This window comes from Watersipora subatra, chromosome 2, assembly GCF_963576615.1.
Source record: "Watersipora subatra chromosome 2, tzWatSuba1.1, whole genome shotgun sequence".
Lineage (NCBI taxonomy): Eukaryota > Metazoa > Bryozoa > Gymnolaemata > Cheilostomatida > Watersiporidae > Watersipora > Watersipora subatra.
This window is the reverse complement of record NC_088709.1, coordinates 3,553,357-3,578,885: the sequence shown is the minus strand read 5'-3', so window position 1 is coordinate 3,578,885 and position 25,529 is coordinate 3,553,357. Positions and strand designations below refer to the sequence as shown.

The 25,529-nt window shown below is 36.3% G+C and overlaps 1 protein-coding gene across 3 annotated transcripts; it reads right to left on the bottom strand.

Moving 5' to 3' along the window:
- Positions 1 to 726: 726 nt before the first annotated feature.
- LOC137387560 (GDP-D-glucose phosphorylase 1-like) lies at positions 727 to 24,227 on the bottom strand. 3 transcript variants are annotated; one of them, XM_068074017.1, is made up of 12 exons: positions 24,133 to 24,227; positions 13,283 to 13,366; positions 11,828 to 11,944; positions 11,284 to 11,454; positions 10,812 to 10,874; positions 10,249 to 10,307; positions 9,888 to 9,990; positions 8,087 to 8,190; positions 5,916 to 6,052; positions 2,147 to 2,215; positions 1,275 to 1,398; positions 727 to 1,202 (listed from the first exon to the last, which is right to left on the bottom strand). In XM_068074017.1, the coding sequence occupies exons 2-12, from the start codon at positions 13,364 to 13,366 to the stop codon at positions 1,196 to 1,198; spliced, it is 1,038 nt and encodes a 345-aa protein (XP_067930118.1). In that variant the 5' UTR covers positions 24,133 to 24,227; the 3' UTR covers positions 727 to 1,195. The 3 variants fall into 3 exon arrangements, with proteins under 3 accessions (XP_067930118.1, XP_067930120.1, XP_067930119.1); XM_068074019.1 differs by lacking the exon at positions 24,133 to 24,227 and adding an exon at positions 20,422 to 21,208; XM_068074018.1 differs by lacking the exon at positions 727 to 1,202 and having other exon boundaries at positions 1,257 to 1,398.
- Between the last annotated feature and the right edge of the window lie 1,302 nt (positions 24,228 to 25,529).

The window sequence follows — 25,529 nt, the reverse complement described above, 5'->3', positions numbered from 1 at the left end:
GGAAGGTGTAATCTAGAAATCAGCTGGTGTGAACACAGCTCACACAGTCATACTTGTTACATACGGTAGATGGAAGTTTTACACTATGAGATTTTGCTAGCTAGCTAGAAAACTTTCATTTACCTGGTAGCTTCTGGGTGATTACTCAAGCTATATCTACAGCATTCACATATTTGGGGGTTTGTATTGTTGAACCTGTTTTTAATGTCTGAAGATATAAAGTTAACCTAATCAGGGTGCTTGTGATGGTTTGCCAGCTATAAAATTTTATACTCCTCTCTAATTGGATAGCTCGTTTATGGGCTTTGCTGTCACCATGCTGCCCATCAAATCGGTTTTCAGACAAATATGGTTATTGTGTGGCACCATCAAACTCTCCCTGCTTGTGTGTTGTCTCAGCCCAAGCATGTAGCTTTCTTGCTCTCACAAATATCCTCATATTATGGGGTTGCAAAGCTTAGCAATTTTGTTACCCTCAGCCTTCTATAATTAATCAACTCTCTCTTGGACAGGGGAAAAGAGGTAGTTAATCACTCACCATTATATTTTATATAGCTTGCTCGTATTTATCGTTGTTTTATGAATTATAAATCATATTTTTATCAATTATTAATAACCTTTGTGTAGCCTTTTACTATCTCCATGTTGTAATGAGTTGTTTTGTTGTTTGTAGTTTTACGGTGCGGAACAAATGAACGTATATACAATATGATCAAAGCACCAGTACGAGATTTATTTACTAGCAATCCAGGAGGGCCGTTACAGTGCAGGATAACCAACTGTGATTATTGATAAATGATTGAAATAAGTGAGGCATGGGTGCTCAATCCTCAAACAGTTCAGAACAAGCATTTGTACAGAAGATAACCCACAACTGCGATTTGTGTTATGACGGGAAGACAAGGCATTTAAATCGCATTTGATCGTAAGAGATATTTTGGAGATGAAAATAAAAACTGGCACAGAAAGTACCTCAGCGTAAACCTGAGACACCAACATATTGCTGATTGAAAGACAATAAACAAAAGTGACGTATATATACAGATAACAAAAGTGCATATACAGATATTGAAAAATGTCTGCCCAAAACAGGCTTTCACAAAAAAGAAAAAAAACAGATCTTGTCTATAACAAAAAAAAGTTACACTTTGCAGTAAAAGGCAACAAAAGGAATGCTTCACAATGGCAGCGCTATTCACAATGGCAGCGCTATTCAAAATGGCAGCGCTATTCACAATGGCAGCGCTATCCACAATGGCAGCGCTATTCACAATTGCTGAACTCGCAGCAATTCAACTAATTGCTGAGTCAGTTGATTGAAGTCGCACTCCGACAAGGAACAACCTTTTAAGCGTTCGTAGGCAAACTCGTCTGTGAGGGTTTCATATGACTTCTTATCTGAAATTTGCATACCCTGTGATGTTATGACATATAGAACTGCTAGGAAACAGCAAAGTGTTACTAAAAGTTCTCAGATATTCTAATATTCATGAAAATATGATTCAAAACGTTAGATATTTTTCTGAATAATAAGAGTGCCAAGCGCGATAAGTATAAAAAGCTAAAAACACACTACCACTGTGAAGGAAATTATATGAGCCGGTCGACAGAAGATCAACTACACCAGATGTGTCAGAAGATAAACTACACCAGATGTGTCAGAAGATCAACTACACCAGATGTGTCAGAAGATCAACTACACCAGATGTGTCCAACTCAGGTCTACGGGCCGAATTTGGCTCACAGTGTAATGATAAATGGCCGGCAAGGTAGTCTGAAATGTGCATTAGAACTCTTCATATAAAATTTTTAAACAAAGTTTAATTATTTAAGTTGCAGTCAATTGTTCAATAAATATTAAGTTTGGCCAGTGACTTTACTTGACTACTTAGTTTTGGTCCACAATTAATTTGAGTTAGACACCCTCGAACTACACAAATAGTCATTAACACTTGATGGTAAAAATGTTTTATTTTTTTTCTACACATAATCGTTGGGAGAAGAGGTGAGTATTACCCGTGATTCTTGCCAAGGGTATCCCGAGTGCGAGGTAATTGCTACGAGGTGACAACTGCTAGAAGAAACTCCTCACTAACCAAACAATAATTAGATATAAAGAGCTGTATAGGTAAGTGGCAAGACTTACCATAGAGCAGGATCAGACCAGCCATTTCAAAAGCAGCTGTGTTAAACACCGCATCTGTTCTCTTTGGACCTACAGACAACAAGGCAGAGTTATCTATTCTTGATGCGTGTGTTCATCGACACTTGACTAGGAGTACCAAACCTTAATCATTATCTTTAAACTATTCGGCTTAAACAAAATGCTTCCCGAGTCAACCCTAAAAAATAAACTTGTTATGAAAGATTCATAGCATTTAAAGACTGTTAGCCAATTTGACTTTTTAAACAGAATTGGCAGAATAGTATACAGAGATTTTGTTGCACTAAGAAGGCACAGAGGAGTGATAACATATATAATATGGTAAGTGTATCAGTGAAGGGCTGTGAGAGTTGGGAAACAAGAGATGAGAATAGAGCGACTTACAAACACTGCTGAAAACGATGCCTAGCAAGACATACAATCAGGCATGCACCCTTAATATTGCAATATTGGTAACATTGTAGAATTTTGGAATTGCCACATTTTTGACCCGAAAAGTCATTTGTGGTAAAATTGCAATATTTGCTTTTCTTAAATAAAAGTCACTGTTATAGAGGTTATTCTTTGGTTATCCTTTTTAATTATTAATTTGTTGAAAACCTGTAAACTAATTTTACCACCCATAAAGACTCATTATTTTCAGTGCCTATGGAACTATTATGGTTTGAGAGGCAAGACATTGAATTGAAGGCATAGTAGGGATATTAGCAAACACGAGAAAAATATTACCCAGATTAGATAGCATTAAGAATTTCAGAACTACCGGTATGTGTTGAAATAGTAAGTCAATAAGCAATTGGTGAACCCATTTTGCCATTATTCCTCGACAGCACAGTGTCCATTCTATTGGAATCAGACATGTGTCGTCAGAGAACATTAAAATCGGTCTACATTCTTTATAATCTCCAATGGACCAAGCGCTAGTAACAAGACACAGCGGTAAACCTTTCTATCTTGACCTACTTTTTTTAGTCAAATGTTAGCATCACATTTTGGGTTTTTAGGTTACTTCTCTGTGTGCTAGTCAAAGCAAGAGTCAACAGAGCGATCTGACTTCATCATGTTTTACTCGAGGATAATAATTGAATCACTAGTGCTGCAATGATAGTTCTAAGGCTATTTTTAATAGCTGAATTAGCATGTTCGTTACCCATAAATTCACAACTTCCTAATCTACAAACAACCATCAGTTTAATGATTAAAATCGTCTTTCGACATAAAAATGATCTTGACCAATGCTTACCAAGGCAATGTCTAAGTCATCTGTTTCAATGAAATAAAATCTCCATATAATTTATCTTAGAACTCTTGAAGAACATTGCAAGCAGTTTAGACAGCAACTTCCTGTTGCAGGTTCAAATATTTATAACTTATTCACGGGTAAAAACTTGAAAAATATTTTGTCAATTACGAATTCAATGAACATGAGTGAACAACTCCAAATTCATATTATGAATATTCTATTATTGGGTATATGGATCCTAGGTTTTTGCTTTTTAACAAATGTACACATCCTTATGATGTAGAACTAAGATTAGTGAGATCTGAAGTTGCCTAAGCAATATAATATAACTTATGATTCCCCAGTACTCATTACATAGAGCTATACATAGAGCTATAACTGGTAGTCACTGCTTGGATCATGAAATGCTTGAATAACATTTGAAGCCTGGGCTGAGATAATCCAAGATGTTGTTTTCTCACCAGAACCTACGCCCGAGAAAGCTTGACAGCACAGTTTCGGTATGTACGTCCGGTTTAGGTAGGACTATGAAATTTTGCTCACCTCATATGTCTTAGGTTTCTAGTATGGTTCCAACGTTTTAATTCAATTGGATTATTAACTCTTAAGGTATCGCCAAAATACTACAGGCTTTTCAAACCAAAAACAAAGTAAAATGGCTGCAAGACATTAGTGTCTAATAACAGACTGATTAAAGTTCTGGGTAATGGAGGATCATACGTAGACAAAGATAGAAAACTTCTCCTTAGCAACAAAAGCTAGAAAACTTCTCCTTAGCAACAAAAGCTAGAAAACTTCTCCTTAGCAACAAAAGCTTGAAACTAAAACTAGTTGTTCCTTTATTCATAAAAAGACACCATCAGTTCTGGTCTACTAAAATAATGGTTCTTCAGTTGCCTCTGAATCATTTTAGAGAGTGTGAAATAAAAACTACTCACTCAATTTTATTTCAGTTTCTATTATTGTTTTCTGCATGCTTAGAACTTCCAAACGATATTCAGTTCCTCTTTAATTGAGCTATTCTATGTGCTTTCAGTCGATGAAACATTTGTAATACGGTCTGTAATACGGTCTGTAATACGGTCTGTAATACGGTCTGTAATACGGTCTGTAATACGGTCTGTAATACGGTCTGTAATACGGTTTGTAATACGGTCTGTAATACGGTCTGTAATACGGTCTGTAATACGGTTTGTAATACGGTCTGTAATACGGTCTGTAATACGGTCTGTAATGCGGTCTGTAATACGGTTTGTAATACGGTCTGTAATACGGTCTGTAATGCGGTCTGTAATACGGTTTGTAATACGGTCTGTAATACGGTCTGTAATACGGTCTGTAATACGGTCTGTAATGCGGTCTGTAATACGGTTTGTAATACGGTCTGTAATACGGTCTGTAATGCGGTCTGTAATACGGTTTGTAATACGGTCTGTAATACGGTCTGTAATACGGTCTGTAATACGGTCTGTAATACGGTCTGTAATACGGTTTGTAATACGGTCTGTAATACGGTCTGTAATACGGTCTGTAATACGGTCTGTAATACGGTCTGTAATACGGTCTGTAATACGGTTTGTAATACGGTCTGTAATACGGTCTGTAATACGGTCTGTAATACGGTCTGTAATACGGTCTGTAATACGGTCTGTAATACGGTCTGTAATACGGTTTGTAATACGGTCTGTAATACGGTCTGTAATACGGTCTGTAATACGGTCTGTAATACGGTCTGTAATACGGTCTGTAATACGGTCTGTAATACGGTTTGTAATACGGTTTGTAATACGGTCTGTAATACGGTCTGTAATACGGTCTGTAATACGGTCTGTAATACGGTCTGTAATACGGTTTGTAATACGGTCTGTAATACGGTCTGTAATACGGTCTGTAATACGGTCTGTAATACGGTCTGTAATACGGTCTGTAATACGGTTTGTAATACGGTCTGTAATACGGTCTGTAATACGGTCTGTAATACGGTCTGTAATACGGTCTGTAATACGGTCTGTAATACGGTCTGTAATACGGTCTGTAATACGGTCTGTAATACGGTCTGTAATACGGACAAGGATCAGGGAACCTGCTCCTATATACAAGACTAAGCATCTAAGTGTTAAAGATTTGTGTTTGTTTCTCAATCACATAAGAAATTTTCAGGTAACAGGTACTACTAGCAGTATTTTAGAAATTTAGCATCAGCAAAGGTACAGAATTGATACCCATTTGGACCTACAGAACTTTACTATAGTTGATAATGTTTCACACAAATTAAGCCGACACAAAGTTGGTTTCCAAAAACAGTCCGCAGACGTTTATACCAAAGGAATAAACATTGAAAAAAATCCAACAATGCGGTAACATACAAAAGCAACCTTGGAATAATCTCAAATTGGCAGCACTCGTGTAAGCCTGCTCAGAAAATACCACATACTGCTGATCAATCGGTTTCAAAATACGGACTATTGATTGCTAACACCAGCTTTGATTAATCGCAGAGAAACTTACCTAAAACCTTAGCACAGGGCCAAAGAAGTACCTTGACTATAGATTTACTAGGATCCACAAAGGAGGTGCCCCGACAGATGACCATACAGTGGGCTATGTTATTCTCGGTCATGTGCTTGGCACACAATGTTACTAATCTAAAAATGAGACAGTAAATTGAAGGACAATAGTCTCTTATAGAACTATCTCTCTATATGAAATATATAGACAGATAATATATTAATATATATAAATAATATATAGAATATGTGTACTTTTATATATGCTATCTCAATAATAGAAGGTAAATGTAAGAAACTTATTGACTAAAACAATACTACAATACCACATACTCCTTGAGGAAGATTACCAGTTAAAACTTAAGGATATGTGCAGAGACCATAATCAGCAAAGTTAATACCCCAACAGTCTGATTTTAAGACACTTTTGCACACTCTTGACCGCCATTCGTGTCTCTTATTGGATTCGACAAAATCTATAGAAGTATAGGCTGAGTTGAAGAATTTGATAGGTAGAATTTGGCAGTATAGGCACAGTCAATTTGATACAAGACAGTATATAGGCACAGGCAATTTGATATAAGACAGTATAGGCAGTCAATTTGATATAAGACAGTATATAGGCATAGGCAATTTGATATAAGACAGTACAAGCACAGTCAATTTACTATAAGGCAGTATATAGGCACAGTCAATTTGATATAAGACAGTATAGGCACAGGCAATTTGTGAGTTTTTACGCAAACAGTATATCTATAAAAATTGCTGACAACTATTCCCTGATACAATAATAAACTGCTATATCTAGTAAAACAATCACCTACCTAATGCAGTTTTTATCACTTACATTTGGTTTAACTAGATGGTTATGAGCTAGAGACAAGTCACCTTCTTTCTAACACATTTCAAGGAAACAGCGTATGGGATAAGTTGACATGAGATGACTAGACAGTCAGAATATATGGGATGTTGACATGAGGTGAATTGACAGACAGACTATATGGGATGTTAACATGAGGTGATTTGACAGACAGACTATATGGGATGTTGACATGAGGTGATTAGACAGTCAGACTATATGGGATGTTGACATGAGGTGATTTGACAGTCAGACTATATGGGATGTTGACATGAGGTGATTTGACAGTCAGACTACATGGGATGTTGACATGAGGTGATTAGACAGTCAGACTATATGGGATGTTGACATGAGGTGATTTGACAGACAGACTATATGGGATGTTGACATGAGGTGATTTGACAGTCAGACTATATGGGATGTTGACATGAGGTGATTTGGCAGTCAGACTATATGGGATGTTGACATGAGGTGATTTGACAGTCAGACTATATGGGATGTTGACATGAGGTGATTTGACAGTCAGACTATATGGGATGTTGACATGAGATGACTTGACAGTCAGACTATATGGGATGTTGACATGAGATGACTTGACAGTCAGACCATAGCGTCTATTTAAATGAAGGAGTAAGAATAGAAAAATTCACACAAATTGTTATTCTTTCGCCTCCCCAGTAACAAACAACTGGATTGATATAACAACACAAATAGATTGCCATAACAGCCACTTATGAATGAATGTAATTTATTTTTAATAGCCGTCTAGTTCAAACAGTGCCAAAGGTCTGTGCAAAAATGATTAAAAAAGAACGGTGCATAATTCAAAACATTATTGCTTTCATATTAGATTTAAGCAAAACCACCTGAATTCATACTGGTTAAGCTTATGCAAGCTTCATTTTAACATTTCCCCTCCACTAAACGACGCAGCCAAAAGAGCTCAACTATACAATCACGTTTATTGATATACAAGCTTAGGACATTTATATATGATATGCAAACATCTATGACATGAACATATTTATGAAAACGTATAACTTTCAATTAAGCATGCAATGCAGCGATATTCAAATAACAACTGTGCCTTGCAGTTAAAGGTATCATCTGTCTTATTCATCAAACAGAAAGAAACTAGATATTGCTTAACATTTAGATGTTACTGAATATGAACAATATAAACTAGCAGAGTATTGTTGAATTCAACCATTAACTGTTGCTATTTTTAACAGTCAACTTTAGGACACCATACGTATTGTCTACGCCAGCATTTCGTTTTCGAAACCTGAATGATGATGATACTCCGCACTGACCTAGCTACCCGAGAAATATCCTTCACCTCGTGTAGCTCAAAACCATAACCATGCGGGGCATCTGAGATGAGATCATACAAGCCAAACTGCGCATGTGTTCCTCGCTGCAATGAGAAGATGGGATATCCATTACATACCCGTGTTTAGGGAATATTTAACTAGCTAAATAAACTAAAGTAAAACAAGAGCAATTCACAAACTAAGTTTCTCAGGCTGAAACTATTCACCAACAATTTTTGTTTCACTTTTACTTTAATCAAGAAAATATTTTGTAACACGTCTGAGCAGCTGTAGGATAGCGGTTAGCACTCTGGACTGCCAGTGGCAGGTCAGTGGTTTGAGACCTGCTACAGGATGTCAGGAAGGGCATTCAGTCCTAAATAGCATCCGCGGTTATATAAAACACCGACAGAAACCTGTGGCAGACAATGTGAATCTAACACGGTGACCTAGTAAGAATAAGCAAGAAATGTCCAATCCAACAATTAGAGATCTCCAATTGTTTATTAGACATGTCATCATGACATGAGGGAGCATGTGAGGCGGAATACTTCCTTGCTGCCTCACATGCTGTTAGCTTTTCAACTGTTACATCCTATCAAACTTTTGAGGTCATTTCAGATCATCTTGATAGTTATTTTATTTACAAAAAATCTTTCTAAAATACTGTAGAATTTGTACTAGGATTGTATACATGTATACATATATACATGTATACATGTGATATTGAAAAGAGAACATATAGTAGTAACTTAATCAGAGAGACAATAACTGTCTGTCTAACTTACTATAAACCTGGTTAGAGAGATTACTAAGTTAGAGAGATAGTTACACCAAGGATAAACTTGGTACGCGCTACATATTAAATTATCATTATCACCATTAAAATCCCTTAAAGGTTGACATGCAACAAAATTCACATTACCGTTATTTGATATGAAATGATTCACCATGTCTTACTCTGTTGTGTTGTAGGTGCAAAATATGTGGAAAGGTGATTACAAGCTCTTAAAAGCTCAAAAACGAACAGAAAATCGCAGCCACACGAGACCGCCGTAGTTTGGATTCCCTTTCCAAAACGGCTCAAATGTGATGTAGTTGTGAGAGATGGTTTCTGTTTACACTTTTTTGCAACCTTATTCGTCGAAATATTTTCACAAATATACTTCACGCATTCAACAAAACTATGTCTATTGTTCTTACGCGTCTGTTTTATCGTCATTGAAATGCTGTCACTTTTAGCACTGATATCTTATAAATTACCATAAAAAATCGTTAAACTTTTTAACCTTAGCTCGAAGGAGTACATATCATTGTCAGATAATCATGACGAGCCTGTTGATCACCTGTGATAATCGAAAAGTGCTGCAAAAATTATTTGCGAAGAATTGGGTCACATGATCAGAGAACGACTTGACGATTGAATAATGCCGAAACAAAACTGTAAAGTTGCGAGCATCTATATTTGATACCGGGTCTTCGGTAAAACCCGAAGTGTTTGTCATAAACTAGTACTACGATAAGTTTTATATTGAGCTTTTTATTGGCCTTTCAATTCCCGTGAGAAAATACGTAATAAGACGATTACCAAATTTCGTGGCTACGTCATCGAAATAAAAAGATTCCAATCTACGGCCGCTTTTCGTTTTTGAGCTTTTAAGAGCTTGTAATCACATTTCCACATATTTGGCACTTACAACACAACAGAGTAAGACATGGTGAATCTTTTGATACCAAATAACTGTAATGTGAATTTTGTTGCAAGTCAACCTTTAAAAAAGAGGTGAACACACGGACTCACAACAGTGTCAGCAAACAGGGCTGTTTCATTGTAGAAGCAGTGGAGGTGCTGGTGGTTGACTGAAGCATAAGCGCAAAGACTGTTGAAGGCTATCCGGAATGAACTGCAGGAATAGAAGATGAGAGTTTGAACTCGTGTATATCTACTTACAACTTGGTTACATTTCATAGAATATCCAACAATGTAGGTTGTTAACAAATAGCTGGTAGCATTCTATGTGGTGCTGGATAGTTTAGCCAATAACAAAATACTGAAAAAATAGTTAAAATAAATTAAAATTACATATGCAGGTGAAAAATTGTAAATTTTCAATACTAATTTAAGTAAGTCAAGTGCTGGATAAGTAAAACGATTGATTTACCTGCTGGAGCTGAGGCAAATCACCTCCAGAGCGAGTGACACAGCGTGTTCTGTCAGCTTCTACCAATAACATTGATGGATTATAAACACGAATACTCTAATTAGACATGACATATGCTTCGATCAGATGAAATGCAAAGACTAAGTGTTGAAAATGTGATGTAACTTTCAGATTGTTACCCTAGAAAAGAATTAAACTGGGGCAGAGGAAGACCAAGCTTACTAACCATATAACATGACTAGTATCTACAGTCTTACTAACTATATAACATGACTAGAATCTACAGCCTTACTAACCATATAACGCGACTAGTATCTCCTGTTTTCGACAGTAATTGGCAATTACTTACCTATGATGCAGAGATACTTTTATTTAGTTCAGTAAGATACATTGTAATATAGTAATATTACGATTCACAACATTTCAGCAAAAACACAATTTAATAGCAGATCAAGAACAAATCCTTGCAAATGTCTGAAAATACCAGTTTCCAGATAGGGAAGTACGAAAAATCACGATGCAATAAAGAATGATGCATGGACACGGCCTACTGATAGGAATACCTGGTTGAGATGCTTTTCAACCTCTGGTACGAGCAGGGAGTGGCCATAGTCTGCTGGACTTGCCTGAACAGAAAAATAGCATGAAGATATACATATGGAGCTGCTATCTCACCGATATATACTAGAGATTGTATATAACCTCTTATTAACATAGCTAACCTGTTCAGCAGGTGTAGACTTGTACTATGCAATTGTGTAATCAAAAATCAAATGAACAATGAATTTTGTTTTTTAATGCAGTGTGCATGTACTTTTAATACTTATCCACTGGTAGAGCCAATATATATGACACGCTAAGCTAACAGTAATTAAGCACATGTCCTTATTAGGAGTGCTACCAAGCATATGTCCTTATTAGGAGTGCTACCAATCATATGTCCTTATTAGGAGTGCTACCAAGCATATGTCCTTATTAGGAGTGCTACCAAGCATATGTCCTTATTAGGAGTGCTACCAAGCAACTGATACATACATTGATAATAACTTCATCTCTAGCGGATGCTATCCTGTTCACATTTTCAACTGTTAACAGGATCTCTTCTGGCTTTACTTTGCCGAAGTGAAACTTGGAGTTGTCAAAAGCTTGATCGACACATTGCATGGACTGCCCCGGCCTTTTATCTGTTGCCCTTTTTGGGTTCAGCTGTAGTTTGACATGAAAAGCAATCAGATATTATAGGAGGATTATTGCTTCAAAATTTATTGATTATATGTAAATAGTTTATGCTGTACTCAAAAAGTGGTGTTAGCAGATTGCTTCACATTCATATAGTTCAACAGCACCTTTGAGTTCAACTGCTAGCCAGATGTTGTAGGTCAAAGTATAACAGAAGGCAAAACTTGATACGAAAATAATCCTGACACACGATTGACTGTCATTATTGAAATCTGTTATAGACACATAAGACCAACTCATGTCATTTGACACCAAACTAGGCTAACAGTTGATCATCATCTACATACTTATAATAAACCCAAACACACAGATAGTCAGTTGATCAGAGAAAAGACATTACCAAAAGTTGGTAACCATGTGGCCCTTCCAAAGGCTTCCTCTGAACCTCACTGAGATCATAGCGAAAGACACCAGCTTTCATGGCTGCATCCCATTTTGCGTGAAACTTCTCATCAAACTATACCAAATATGAAATACTCTGTATAACCAAATGTTGGTAAAAAACTTTTTCAATGCCAAACTACAAATATGAGGGTCAGTCAATAAGTAGTGGGAATTTGGTCATAACTTTTGTTCTATATTATTTAGCAATTTAATATTTTCTAGACTTTTATAAATGGGAGTTCTCATCACTTACCCAAAAATTCATCATTTTAGTGATTCAACTATTTGATATTATTTATATTTAAAATGGAAGCCAAGCTGAAGACATGCTCACTAATGGAGCAAAGAGCTGTAATAAGATCTTTGAGAGCTGAAGGTGTAAAAACAAGAGTCATACATAGTAAAATGAAACAACAATATGGGGAAAGCTGAATGTCACAAACAAGCTGCTATTGGTGGGTTGGTGAATTCAAGAATGGGCGAGAAGACAACCTCTCCTGTAAAGAAAAAGTTCAAATCCCAGAGAACGATACGGAAAGTAATGCTCACAGTATTCTGGGATAGAAAGGATCCTATAACTTGGGATTTCAAGAGCCAAGGTAACACTGTTAACTCTAAAAACTACTGTGAGCTCCTGGCTGTGATGAAGCAAGACATAAGGAACAAGAGAAGAGGACTCCAGAATAAAGATGTCGTGCTTCACCAGGACAATGCCCGCCTACATGCTGCTGCCCGTACAATGGCCAAAATTGAGGAACTGGGCTGGGAGGTGTTAGTACACCCTCTTTATAGTCCAGATCTAGCACCAAGCAATTTTCATCTTTTTGGACCATTAAAGAACCACATGAGAGGCAAGCGCTTCACTACTGATGCAGCCGTCATGGAAGCTGTGCGCGAATGGTTTAAAACCGAGCGGCCAGAATTTTATTCTACAGGAATTGAGAAACTTCCAGAAAGATGGAACGAGTGCATAGAAAAAGAAGGGGATTATGTTGAAAAGTGAACTAAAAATTGTAGCTATATCTTATTGTAATAAAATGTTACGATAAAATTCCTACTACTTATTGACTGACCCTCGTATCATCACACAAACATCTTCACCTTTGGTAATACTAGACAATAAAGAGTTCGTCAATAAAATGATTAATAATATTACATAAGCAAATATGATTGACTTACATCACTCCTTCCCAATCTACTTACTGATATCATATAAGTACATAGGATTTTGACTTACGTCACTCCTTCCCAGTCTACTTACTGATATCATATAAGTACATAAGATTATGACTTACATCACTCCTTCCCAGTCAACTCACTGATATCATATAAGTACATAAGATTATGATCCACATCACTCCAACCCAACCTACTTACTGATATCATAGGAGTACATAAGATTATGACTTACATCACTCCTTCCCAATCTACTTGCTGATATTTTGAGTAGATTCTCTGTATAGATGTAGGCCATGGCACCCAATCTTGCACGCATCTTAAACAACAAATCACAGTCAGAGTGAGCTTTGCAAGCTGAAGATTACAAACAATGTCTACATGTTTTTTATGCATTTCCTTTTTAAAATGCCAGCTTTTATACACTTTCTTTTAAAAATAATCTTTTCAACGTTTATCAAACACACAAGTAAAGTGACTAACATATAAATAGTACCGTATATCATATGTCATATAGTATAGTATCATATATCATATGTTTTGAGTTTATGCGTCTTGGAAAGTTCTATTTGGAAAGTAGACTGATTTCTTTTATTACGACTGAGATTGCTATACTACACTAATGCTGATATGGCCGGAACACCGTTACTTTTAGGTAATATTTGAGTTTTATAGCGGATGAGAGTCAGAAGATGTCAGTCGAAGTGAATGGACAATAGTTTGTCATGGTAGAACTAAAATTAGATAGAAATGACTTGAAAAAACTAGTACATTGTCTTAAAAAGTAACCATGAGTTTTTTTGCAAGTAGACGAAATGTTATATGCGACTCCTTTATTGCCCGATATATCATGGCAGAAACTCAAACTGGTTAATGGCTTTAGGGTGGAGAAAACTCCAAAGAGGATTTTAATATGAGCCCCTTGCATGGGTTTTTATATGAAAGTATTTTGAACTCTATCAATAGACCTAAATGTCAACAGTTGTGATGTTCTAAAGAAAGCCTGGTTCAATTTTCTACAGTGAGCCTCAAGTATTTAGTGCCTAAAGTTCCTTAGAAAGAGAAATTCGCGTTTAACATTCTTGCATATTTGTTCTCAATATGGGATTTCTAGACAGAATTTGCTGAGCCAGCATAAGTGCAAGGTTGGCCTACTTGATACCCATCTACTGGCTATCTGGTGGTCTCATTCATAGAGTTATCTCCCCCTAGAGTGATAACTGTGCCTTCAACAACACGAGCGTTTCCGGTGCCAACAAGGAGCGTTTAGGCCACGCCCCTTTTTGTGCTAGTCAATCGTAGTGATTGACAGAACAATAGCATCAGCCATGAGAATGATCATGAATTTCCACAGTTAAGATAGTAATTATTGCTCATATTAAAGAAATGATGATTATGGTTATGGGGGGCTGTATCATTGGTTACTCATAGATAAGATAGATAGTCATACTGGGGTTGTATTACATTGGTGTGATGGGAAGCTAATCGACTGCCATCAACTGAAAGTATTGATATTGTATGGTGATAGAGTGATTCATTGACACCACAGTTCACAAACAGCCCTTGCATGTAATATTAGATTTCAATACATATCAATCAAATACATAGACTAGCTTAAAGCAAAGATGTCCACTAGTTAGTGGACATCTTTGCTTGATGTAAGCAAGCAAAAAGTTTGAAAGTTAGAGTGGCAAATGTTGTTATATGTTAAATAAAAATAGATTATACTTAATTATACTAAATTATAATTATTTAAAAATAAAATAGACTTTTTTATTACTTTATTTATTAAATAATTTTTTATTGTAATCATAGTTAAACAGATTATATTTAGCCATTACTTGCTAATTATTTTACATTTACATTTAAACATATTTGCAGTTTCATTTTTCTTCCTAATTCCTTTCAACAAAAAACTTCTTTCATGATATGAAATTTAAAAGTTGTAGTTGTTTGAAAAAGCTTGAAAACATTTACAGTTGTTTTCTCTTTTCTTTTAATTCATTTGAACTGCTTAAAAATATTTTCTCATGATATGAAGTTGAAAAGTTAGAATGGTAAATGTTATATAAAAATAAATTTTCTGTCCAGTCTTTTTTATTACTCGGGCAACTCGGGTAGTACAGCTCATAGTTGATGGCAGTCGATTAGCTCCCCTTCACACTAATGTAATACAACCCCAGTATGACTATCTATCTTATCTATGAGTAACTGATTGCATTAACTCACTTACTTAACAATATCTATTCAGTGCCTTTGCAAGTCATGTAGGTATCAGGGATTACGTGTATGTCACAATTTCCATTTCCATAATTCATTCCCATATTACTTCCATTTCCATAAAATTTCTCTATTTTATTTCCATATTAATTCCATTTCCATATTATTTCCATTTCCATAACATTTCCATAATTCATTTCCATATTATTTCCATTTCCATAAAATTTCCATATTATTTTCATTTCCATAACATTTCCATAATTCATTTCCATATTATTTCCATTTCTATAACATTTCCATAATTCATTTCCATAATTCATTTCCATATTATTTCCATTTCCATAACATTTCCCTACTTCATTTCCATAACATTTCCATAATTCTTTTCCATATTATTTCCATTTCCATAAAATTTGCATGATTCATTTCCAAATTAATTCCATTTCCATAAAATTTCTATAATTCATTTCCATATTATTTCCATTTCCATAACATTTCCCTACTTCATTTCCATAGTATTTCCATAACATTTCCATTTCCATAACATTTCCCTACTTCATTTCCATTTCCATAGCATTTCCATAATTCATTTTCATATTATTTCCATTTCCATACCATTTCCATATTTCTAAAATAAAATTTCTATATCCATTTCCTTAAAATTATGGAAATATTTATGTTTATGGAAATGGATACGGAAAAGTAAACATTTCCATATGTTTAGCGATCCCTGGTAGGTATTGAATTGCTTTAAATAATAAGCATATATTAGAGTAATAAACTATTGTAATAGGAAAAATATGCTAAGTGTGTCATGGTTAATTATTCAAATTTGCCTCGGTTGTATCACCGGTTTACTGTATATATCTATCTCATTGTTTGTTTGTCTCTTACAATCTATGTGGATATTTTTCTGTGCACCTTAAACTTGCACTCTCCTTAATTAGCTTTCAAGACACCAGCATATCATCTTATTACAAGGTCTATGTGTAACGCACTATATCTAGACAATGAACTGAGCGTCCGGCTCTGCTGTGGGTTGTGTAGCATTGTAGATGTGTACAAATCCCAAACATTTAGAATGGTTTGTACTAGTGAGAAGACTCCTTATATGACCAACAGAACTAGTTAGTCATAGAGCATTAAACAGTAATTATTATTAGATGTGGGAACAACAAGTTTTGGTTTAACATTTCATATACTTCAGTTATATTTTTAAAACCCTCAACACCTAGTGTAATATAATATTAGAAAATAGTAATCAGCATTAGCCAAAAAGGCTTTGTCCGGATGAGGCAATCACAATTATCCATTTATACAATATATAATTAATCTAATCAAAAGTATGCAGTGTCCCCTGGAGTATACTAGTGTATAAAATTAAAGTTTTTAACAACGTGTATTCTTTCACATGGAGTTCTGTTTTTCCTTTCAGCACTCTCCCAGTCCAGCCCCTTACCTTGTAACAACATAATACAACTTACATGTAGCCTGGAACTTTGGTGCTTTCTCTCACTCAGTGGTGCTTCGTCATTAGCAGTGACTGGAAACCAACTGAAGAGATGTGCACAAGCTCTGGGTTTTTATACAATTCTACACGGATCTTGCTTAAGCTTTTGCGGCGTCGTGTGGTATTTTTCGTAGCATTAACTTGGATTAACGCTGACGTCGATACCACTCGTGACTGTGACTTTGCACAAAACCGCTCCTCAAATCCGGCTTAGGCGGTTGAAGGTTATAACTCGAAAATCCGGGTTACAACGTCAAGCCGCCCAAAATATTGAGACATTTGCTTAACACCGTGAGGAATCTGTTTATTTCCAGATTTGACCAGGTCTAGCTTGTGGTCACATGCAGGTGTGACCCTCTTGTGCTAAATACATGGATACCGCTCCATTATATTCAGCTGATGTTGCAAATTTTTTTTTCTTTCTCATGTTGTACAAAACAATAGATCCTTTTTGTATCTACTGAGTCTTTGCCTCGTGCACTACCAGTAAACCTGATAGTGACAAGCAGTAACGATTTTTAAACTCATGGCTGCTGTATAATGGCTATTGCTAGTGTACCTAGCAATACACAAAATACATTGTGCATCAGTATTGGATATTGCAAACGTGTTTGGCAATACACAATACAGCTATATGGCACCTTATACTATAATCATCATTTCTCTAATATGAGCATTAATTACTATCTTAACTGGAAATTCATGATCCTTGTTTAACCATTCTCATGGCTGATGTTATTGATCTAGTCCAGTGGTTCTTAACCTTTCGCAGTGTATTTCCCACTTTGGCAAACCACACTTCGAGATTTCCCCCTCTCTAGCAGCGGAAAATTGTGGTATTTTTGCCTGAGAAGGAGGCTTTTCAGGTAGCATTTTGCCATACAGTCAAAATGAATCAATTATTAATTGAACTGTGATAGAAATCATATTTTATGAATAGTTTGTCATGATATACTTTTTATTTACGGAAAAATAAAGTTCAAGATAAACACAACAATAAAGTAATTTAGTTATAATAAAAACAGCACAGTACAAAGTTAGCAGTCATGATCGCTTAGTGGGCCCTCTGCTGCTGTTTATTTTTTACTAGCTCAGGTATGTTTGGTGTATGCTTGTGTGATGCCTCAGTAGTATAGTAGTGATGCATAGCTGATGCAATGTAGACTAATTATCCAATAAGCTGCTTGATACATCACCAGGTTTGGTTTCCGTATTAATACAGTTGTACCCACAATAAAAGCATGTATCTGCACCATGTATGTGGTGAAAATACAGTACAACAGCTATATCCTTGCAATGCGCGTAATCAATATTCGCAATCTGAAGCTTGAGAATTTCCCACCTCAAATCCTCAAATTTCCCACTGGTAGAAAATTTCCCACTGATTAAGAACCCTTGATCTAGTCAATCACTACGACTTACTAGCACAAAAAAGGGGCGTGGCCTAAACGCTCCTTGTTGGCACCGGAAACGCTCGTGCAGTTATCACTCTAGGGGGAGATAACTCTATGGTCTCATTACATAACTGCATTTCTGGTCTGAATGTTTTTTCTGGTAATTTGTGACCCTACTATGGTATAGTCTCTGATAAGACTACAAATGTTTAAGCTTAACTTAACAGTCTCACGAAATTACAATGGTATGAGTTGTCAATTAATAACTTCACACAACTTAGGCTGCCCCGTGCCCTATTATAATCTCAATTAGCTATGCTATTCACGTGTATCATAAGAAATTTATTTTTTGTAATATGAATAATAATGGAGACTGCGTAATGATGAAACATACCGATTAGTTTGTATGTTTACAAATTTGTATTTTTACATAAAACACACAAAAAATACATAAAACAAACATACATTTCTTTTACCATATAGGTACATCATATAGGCGCTACCCAAATGCATGGAAAGAGAATTTTACTTGTACAGATTTAGTACAAAATCATGTAAAATTGAAAAAAGTGAATGAAAGGTGTTGTATCAACTACAGATCCTCTTACACGATTTACCATCAAATTTTTCAGATGCACCAGAATCAATCGTGTGGTGAGTTTTGATTAATAACAAGTAACAACATAAGCTAGAGCTGAATAATTATGCCCAAATGCTAAGTCAATCTTCCTTACCAAACAATTCTTGAAGCATTAGGTTTTAGAATTTATGAGCAACTAGTGTAAAACTTATACTTTGTCAGTTCCCAATTCTTCACTGAAATGTCCTGAATTACCACCATGGAGAAGCTTTAATATGCAAAAACCTTCTAGCTGAAAAACTATCTCACCTAGCCATCTACTTTTCTGTTGGGGTATAAGGTAAAAAGAATATCAATATTGCTGTTGTTTGTGCACTAAAACTGATGTTTTAAGTATATTCTTAGAAGGAAATAGAGGACAACTCCTATTTCAGAGCTTGGTAATCTAGTCATTTATTTTCTGCTGTAGCAACAGAGTGCGCTGCACTTAATGCTTCTCGATGCAACTTGCTGGACATAACAGGAGGGAGCTGACACCAACCGTTGAAGTCAACATGAAACAGTTGTGTCTAACGCTACTTAAAATATAATTTACATGAAGAATCTTAAACCACTTTTTTATCCTTTACCACAACCAATTGGATTATAATAAACCCAAGGCTACCAACAATACAACTAGCTTGACTTAACAAAAAGCAGCTGAAACTAGCTTGTTATACTGTTGTATGGAAATATTAGCAAACCCAGATGCAAAAAGGATACAACACCTAAGCCACTGCATATATACCCAATATTACAACATTAATACACAAACAACCTGGTGCATAGGAGGACCATCAGGAAAAACAATCATATAACCCGTACACAGGCGGATTAGAAACTTCCAATGGAAGTAATCTCTGAGAAGAGGTATTAATTGGCCTATCAGAAAACTACCAAAAAATAGACCTCTACCAGACGTGACCAAAATAATAAGTTAGTGATAATTTCCAATCAGTGCACTCCCATAATGTACTCAAGACAATCCCCTCGGCAACATAAAGAACAGACTGTTCGTTTGACTGTTGAGACTCGCAGCCACACGAGATTGAGTGAACAAACATGAACAACCGTTCGGGTATGGGGGTAACATTCATTAGCAACTTTCAACTTTTTGTCATTAATATTGTTTTAGAATTTTGTTAACGGCGTATTTTTATTGTTGGACATGGAATAAAAATGTATGTTTGCAGGTAAATATCAGTATTGCTTATAACAGCTTAATACCTTCACTAGTGTTTGGTGTTATGCATATATATCTTTACACCACTAGTTCCGGTACATGCGCTAAATCGTACTATACTAGAAATTCCCCTGTCATACAGCCCACGACCAAAGTGATATTGGAAAAAAGAAAGGGTACTGATGGTTGAGAAATTCAATATTAGCAGTCAAATGGCACTGCAGTGCAATAGGATAACTGCAATGGTAGCCGTAATGTACTGGGTGTGGGTGTTATTATATACAACAAACAGCAATAATGAAAGGAAAAGATTATATGTTTATATCTCTCCCCCTGCAATAGGAGAAATGCAATATTGGCCAATATTAGAAGTAAAATGCACTGATATTATTAGAATAATCAATATTATTAATATAGTAATACAGTAATAATAGAAAACCAATTGTACCTAGATGGAAGGATTCCGCGATTAGCTCGAGGCTCACACTCAGAAACAGACGCAGGACTTCTGGGAGATGTCCGGGGTTGAGGCAGTATTTCCGGTGTGGTTTGGCAGGAGCCTTCAACATCACTGTTATCTGTGGGAGAATACTGTGCATCAGCATTCCTAGCAGGAACTGTAGTCCTGCGAGCATGATCAGGTTTCAAGTGAACACGGTTTCTCCGGACTATGGAGTGGCCATTATTTACAAGATAAGACCTGGGAGAGTCATGATGCTCTATGATTACAACCGGGGACCATTCTTTTTCTGCATCAGTCCGTATGAGAGCAGAGGCACCAGGTTGCAGTTCAGTTAGAGTACGTGCCTGGCAGTCATGATATGCCTTTCTCATTTCTTGGTTAGCAGCCAAAGCCTTAGCTGGTTCAACAAGTACGGGCTTGAGTAGCTCAGTTGTGATTGGTAGGTCACTTCTTATTGATCTGTTAAACAACATTTCTGCCGGACTGAGTGACCATCCTGTCACTGGCGATTCTCGATATCTCAGTGGTGACCGGTATACATCCTCCCCCTCTGCTTCACACTTCTTTAAAAAGTTTTTCATTGTCTGCACATAACGCTCAGCCATCCCATTGGATTTCGGATAGTGAGGACTTGAGGTGACAATGGTGAAGGACCATTCGGATGCAAACCTTTGCATGATTCGACTGCTGAAAGGCATGTTGTCAGCCAAGATTGATACAGGTACACCATGCACGGCAAACACAGATTTTAGCGCTAGTACCACATCCTCGGCAGTCTTCTTCTTGAGCAGTCTCAGCTCAGGGAAGTGAAAGTAGCAGTCAACAAGTACCAGATAGTCTTTGCTTTACCTGGTAAATCTTGAATTTTGTCTATGAATGTAAGTCACAAGCAGAAAGTCTTGGAGATTCCATTCAAGATTGATAAGGGGGCTGAAACAAACTGTATCACCTTAAACACCATCTGCTCTCTGGAAGCTACACTTTTACCCACTGCTGTCAAACTTTATGGGTACAACCGTTCGAAAATCAACAACTTTGGTGCGGTACAGCTTACTGTGAACTACAACGGTATCAGCCATGGAGTACACTTCGAAGTAGTTGATGAAAACCTGCCCCCCATTTTAGGTCTGAAAGCAGCTGAACTCTTCAGATTGATCTGCCGTATAGATAAGGTGACTTGTGATAGCTCAATCTTGGATGAGTTCCCTGATGTGTTCAATGGTATAGGATGTCTAGAAGGAGAGCATGAGATATGTATCAATGAGAAAGTAGAGCCTGTTGTGCACCATCCTCGTCGTGTTCCTCTGAGCATGATGGATAGAGTGAAGAAGGAACTGGATAGTATGGAAGCTTCTGGGGTTATTTCAAAAGTTGACAAACCAACGAACTAGGTCATCAGCATGGTATGTGTAGAGAAGAAAGATGGTTCTGTGAGAATATGCTTGGATCCAAAAGATCTAAACAAAGCTGTAAAGCGTGAACACCACAGAATACCAACACTGGAGGATATTGCTTTCCGGTTTAATGGAATGCGGCATTACACTATTATGGACATGAAACATGAATACTGGCATGTGGCACTCACAAAAGAAAGTAGTCTGCTGACTACTTTCAACATCCCATTTGGCCGGTACTGCTTTAACAGGCTTCCATTTGGGCTCCATTCAAGTGCTGGGGTCTTTGAAAAGAAGGTTGAACAGATATTTGGAGACTTGCCCGGTGTATCAGTATATTTTGATGACATTATTGTAGCTGGAAAGACACAACAAGAGCATGATAATAATCTCCGTAGGTTACTCGGAAAAGCTAAAGCAGCCAATGTAAAGTTCAATCATCAGAAAATCCAATTCAATCAGTCTGAGGTGCGATATCTTGGCCATGTAGTATCGAAAGATGGTTTACAACCTGATCCCAAGAAAGTGACTGCAATCAATGCCATGCCAGATCCTACTGATCGAGAAGGAGTACAGAGATTGATTGGTACCCTAAATTTTCTCAGAGCTTATATAACTAACATGTCAGCCTGCATAGAACCGCTGATGGTACTATTGAGAACTGATAGCCAATGGACATGGTCAAATAAGCAACAGGAAAGCTTTCGAATTATCAAACGCCTACTCACGTCTGAACCAGTTTTGCAGTACTTCAATGTAACTAAGGATGCTCATCTGCAGGTTGATGCCTCCAAGAGTGGTCTTGGAGCTGTGTTGCTACAGGAGGGTAAACCTGTTGCCTATGCATCGAGAAGCCTAACCGAGACTGAGTGCAATTACCCCCAGATCGACAAAGAACTGCTTGCTGTTGTGTTTGGCTGTGAACACTTTCACAGCTATCTATATGGACGCAAGGTACATGCACAAACTGATCACAAACCTCTAGTTCATATACTGAATAAACCTCTTCACAAAGTGTCCCCTAGACTACAGAGATTATTACTGAGGCTTCAACGATACAATATATCTGAGCTGACCAATGTTCCAGGGAAATACCTTTATATTGCTGACACGCTGTCGCGTGCTATCTCCAAAGAATTACTAACGATCAAGCTGACCTTGAGAAGGAGATTGTAATGGTTCACAGCTTGGAAGCCGATTCTGGCACAATTGACACTATGAGGCATGCTTATGCTGAAGATGATGCAATGCCACTGTTAAGGACTGCCCTAAAGGAGGGCTGGAACTGGGCAGTGCGAAGTCAGGCTCCGACACTTCTACAGCCTTATTGGAACATAAGAGCTGATATATATGAACTAGATGCCTTTCTCTACTTTGAAGAACGCCTGATTGTGCCCAGCTCACTGAGAAAATCAATGTTAAAATCTCTTCATGCTGGACACCTGAGCATTGAGAAGTGCCGGGAGCGTGCTAAAAAGTCACTCTTCTGGCCTAGAATATCTGCTGATATAAAAATGAGATTATGGGCTGTCACATTTGTGCAAGATTTGCTAGACGCCAACAGAAAGAGCCACTCATGTCGCATGAGGTACCTAGCCTTCCTTGGAACAAGGTTGCTATGGACATCATGGAGTATAAAAGTCAGAGCTTATCGGAAGGACAGGGACTGGCCGGCCAGGGGGAGGGGTACTAACTGCTAAAGCGTGATCAGAATCTCAATCCAGTTCGTGTTTGTAGTCTACTAGTCTATCGCGCGCGCTTCCACTGCGGCTGTCTTTGGCGGTCTCACGAGATCGCAATTACGAGGATTAAAATGTCACGCATACCTGCCAACTCTCACGCATTGGGCGTGAGACTCACGCAATCGCCCCAAAAAAAATCATGATGCGTGAGAAATGCGTGAGATTTTTGCCCCAATTTCCACAATTTTATATATACTATCATTGATACATCAATTGCCCCAAAACCAAATCTCACGCATTGCCCCACTCTTGGGTTGGCAGGCCTGATGTCACGTGCACTTAATAATTACCATTACACATATTGTAAAATATGACTTGATTACAGCAATAAAGATAGCTCATAATAATAAATTATTGACGATAATAGAAAATATGGACCTACAAAGGAACTTCAACCGCTCATCTCGTACTGGTGCCGCATTAAAAAACGTGGTACGTGATTTATGCCAAACATTAACAACACATTCTATAATTAGAATACTACTATACAATTAAAATACATGTACGTTGTGAAAATTTCATAATCACGAATGGCCCATTTTAATTTTTAAAAATCTTACCAATGCTTCTTGGCCATGTTTAGCACTCGTAAGCCAATGCTAATGTCAAGGCTGTTGCCTAACAATAGATGATTGATTGTTCCTGAGTGGAAGCGTGAGAGTGGATGCATTGGTCGACTTCCGGTAAAGCACTGGCGGCGGATATCCCCAGTTATACCATTAGAGCTAATACGAATTGTTTTAATTTTGGCCTCTGAAATATCAAACTTCTTAGAAGCAAAGGCTCTAACAGGAGTAACCAATAAAAAGTCCAGACTTTGCCTTATTCACTTTTCCCTAAAAAATTACTTGCCAGAATGTATACATGAGTGCACAATTCCTCTCATACTATGTTATACATTAACCAGGTTACATGGCATAATGTACAATGTACATTATTACATGTATAATGTGTATAATTACATGTATAATGTGTATAATTACATGTATAATGTGGGGGTTTATATCGTTGATGTAATATAAACATCTGAAAACCAAATGAGTGTCATGCAGACATTTTACAGTATGAATACTGCTATAACTACTTTTATTGTGACATTTTATAGAAACACTAGTGCAACATATAGACGTAGTAAGTACATGCATGTAAACTATATGAATATACATTTTGGATCAACTCTGTTTCAATTAATTTAGAGTTTTTTGACGACATCTCGCATGGCCAATGAGATCCTCTGCTTTGAGAAATCAGTGTTAGGTATGGTTACCATTACTACTTCTATTTGAGCAACCTGGAGCAGAGCAGCTACTAGGCACTGCAATATTAGACATAATATAACCAACAGTGTTGTGACAGCATTTCATTTACCAATCAATATGATTTATAATGTTATATCAAATAATTAAATTATCAATATTGCTATCAGTAGTATTTCAATTAGAAATTTTAAAATTAATATTTTGCATGTTGCATGATTTTATAAAATATAAAGATGTATTATTTTTATATGATTTATTGTAATTATAATATATTTAATTTTAATATCATAGTCCTACATATATTTAAGCTCAATATTTATTAATCTAATAATATAATATAATACACATTTTACAATAAAATATAATTTAATATAAATATAGTAAAGGAAAATGTAATTGAATAAATTATTATAATTATTACACTGCGACTAATGCTAACTAATAAAATAAGACAGGATAAAATATTATAATGGTTATATATTTATCACTCATGTATTGTATGTAGTATGCAGCAGTATTGTTAATTGTACGTAATATTATATAAAAATATAGATAAACCATGATAACGATATAAAATTATGTGTAATTTAAAATTTGTAATAAATCAATAAGTATATTTATATAATACATAAATATATATATATATAAATAATATTTATATTTATTGTATAATATTATTTTAAAAATATATTGCCTGA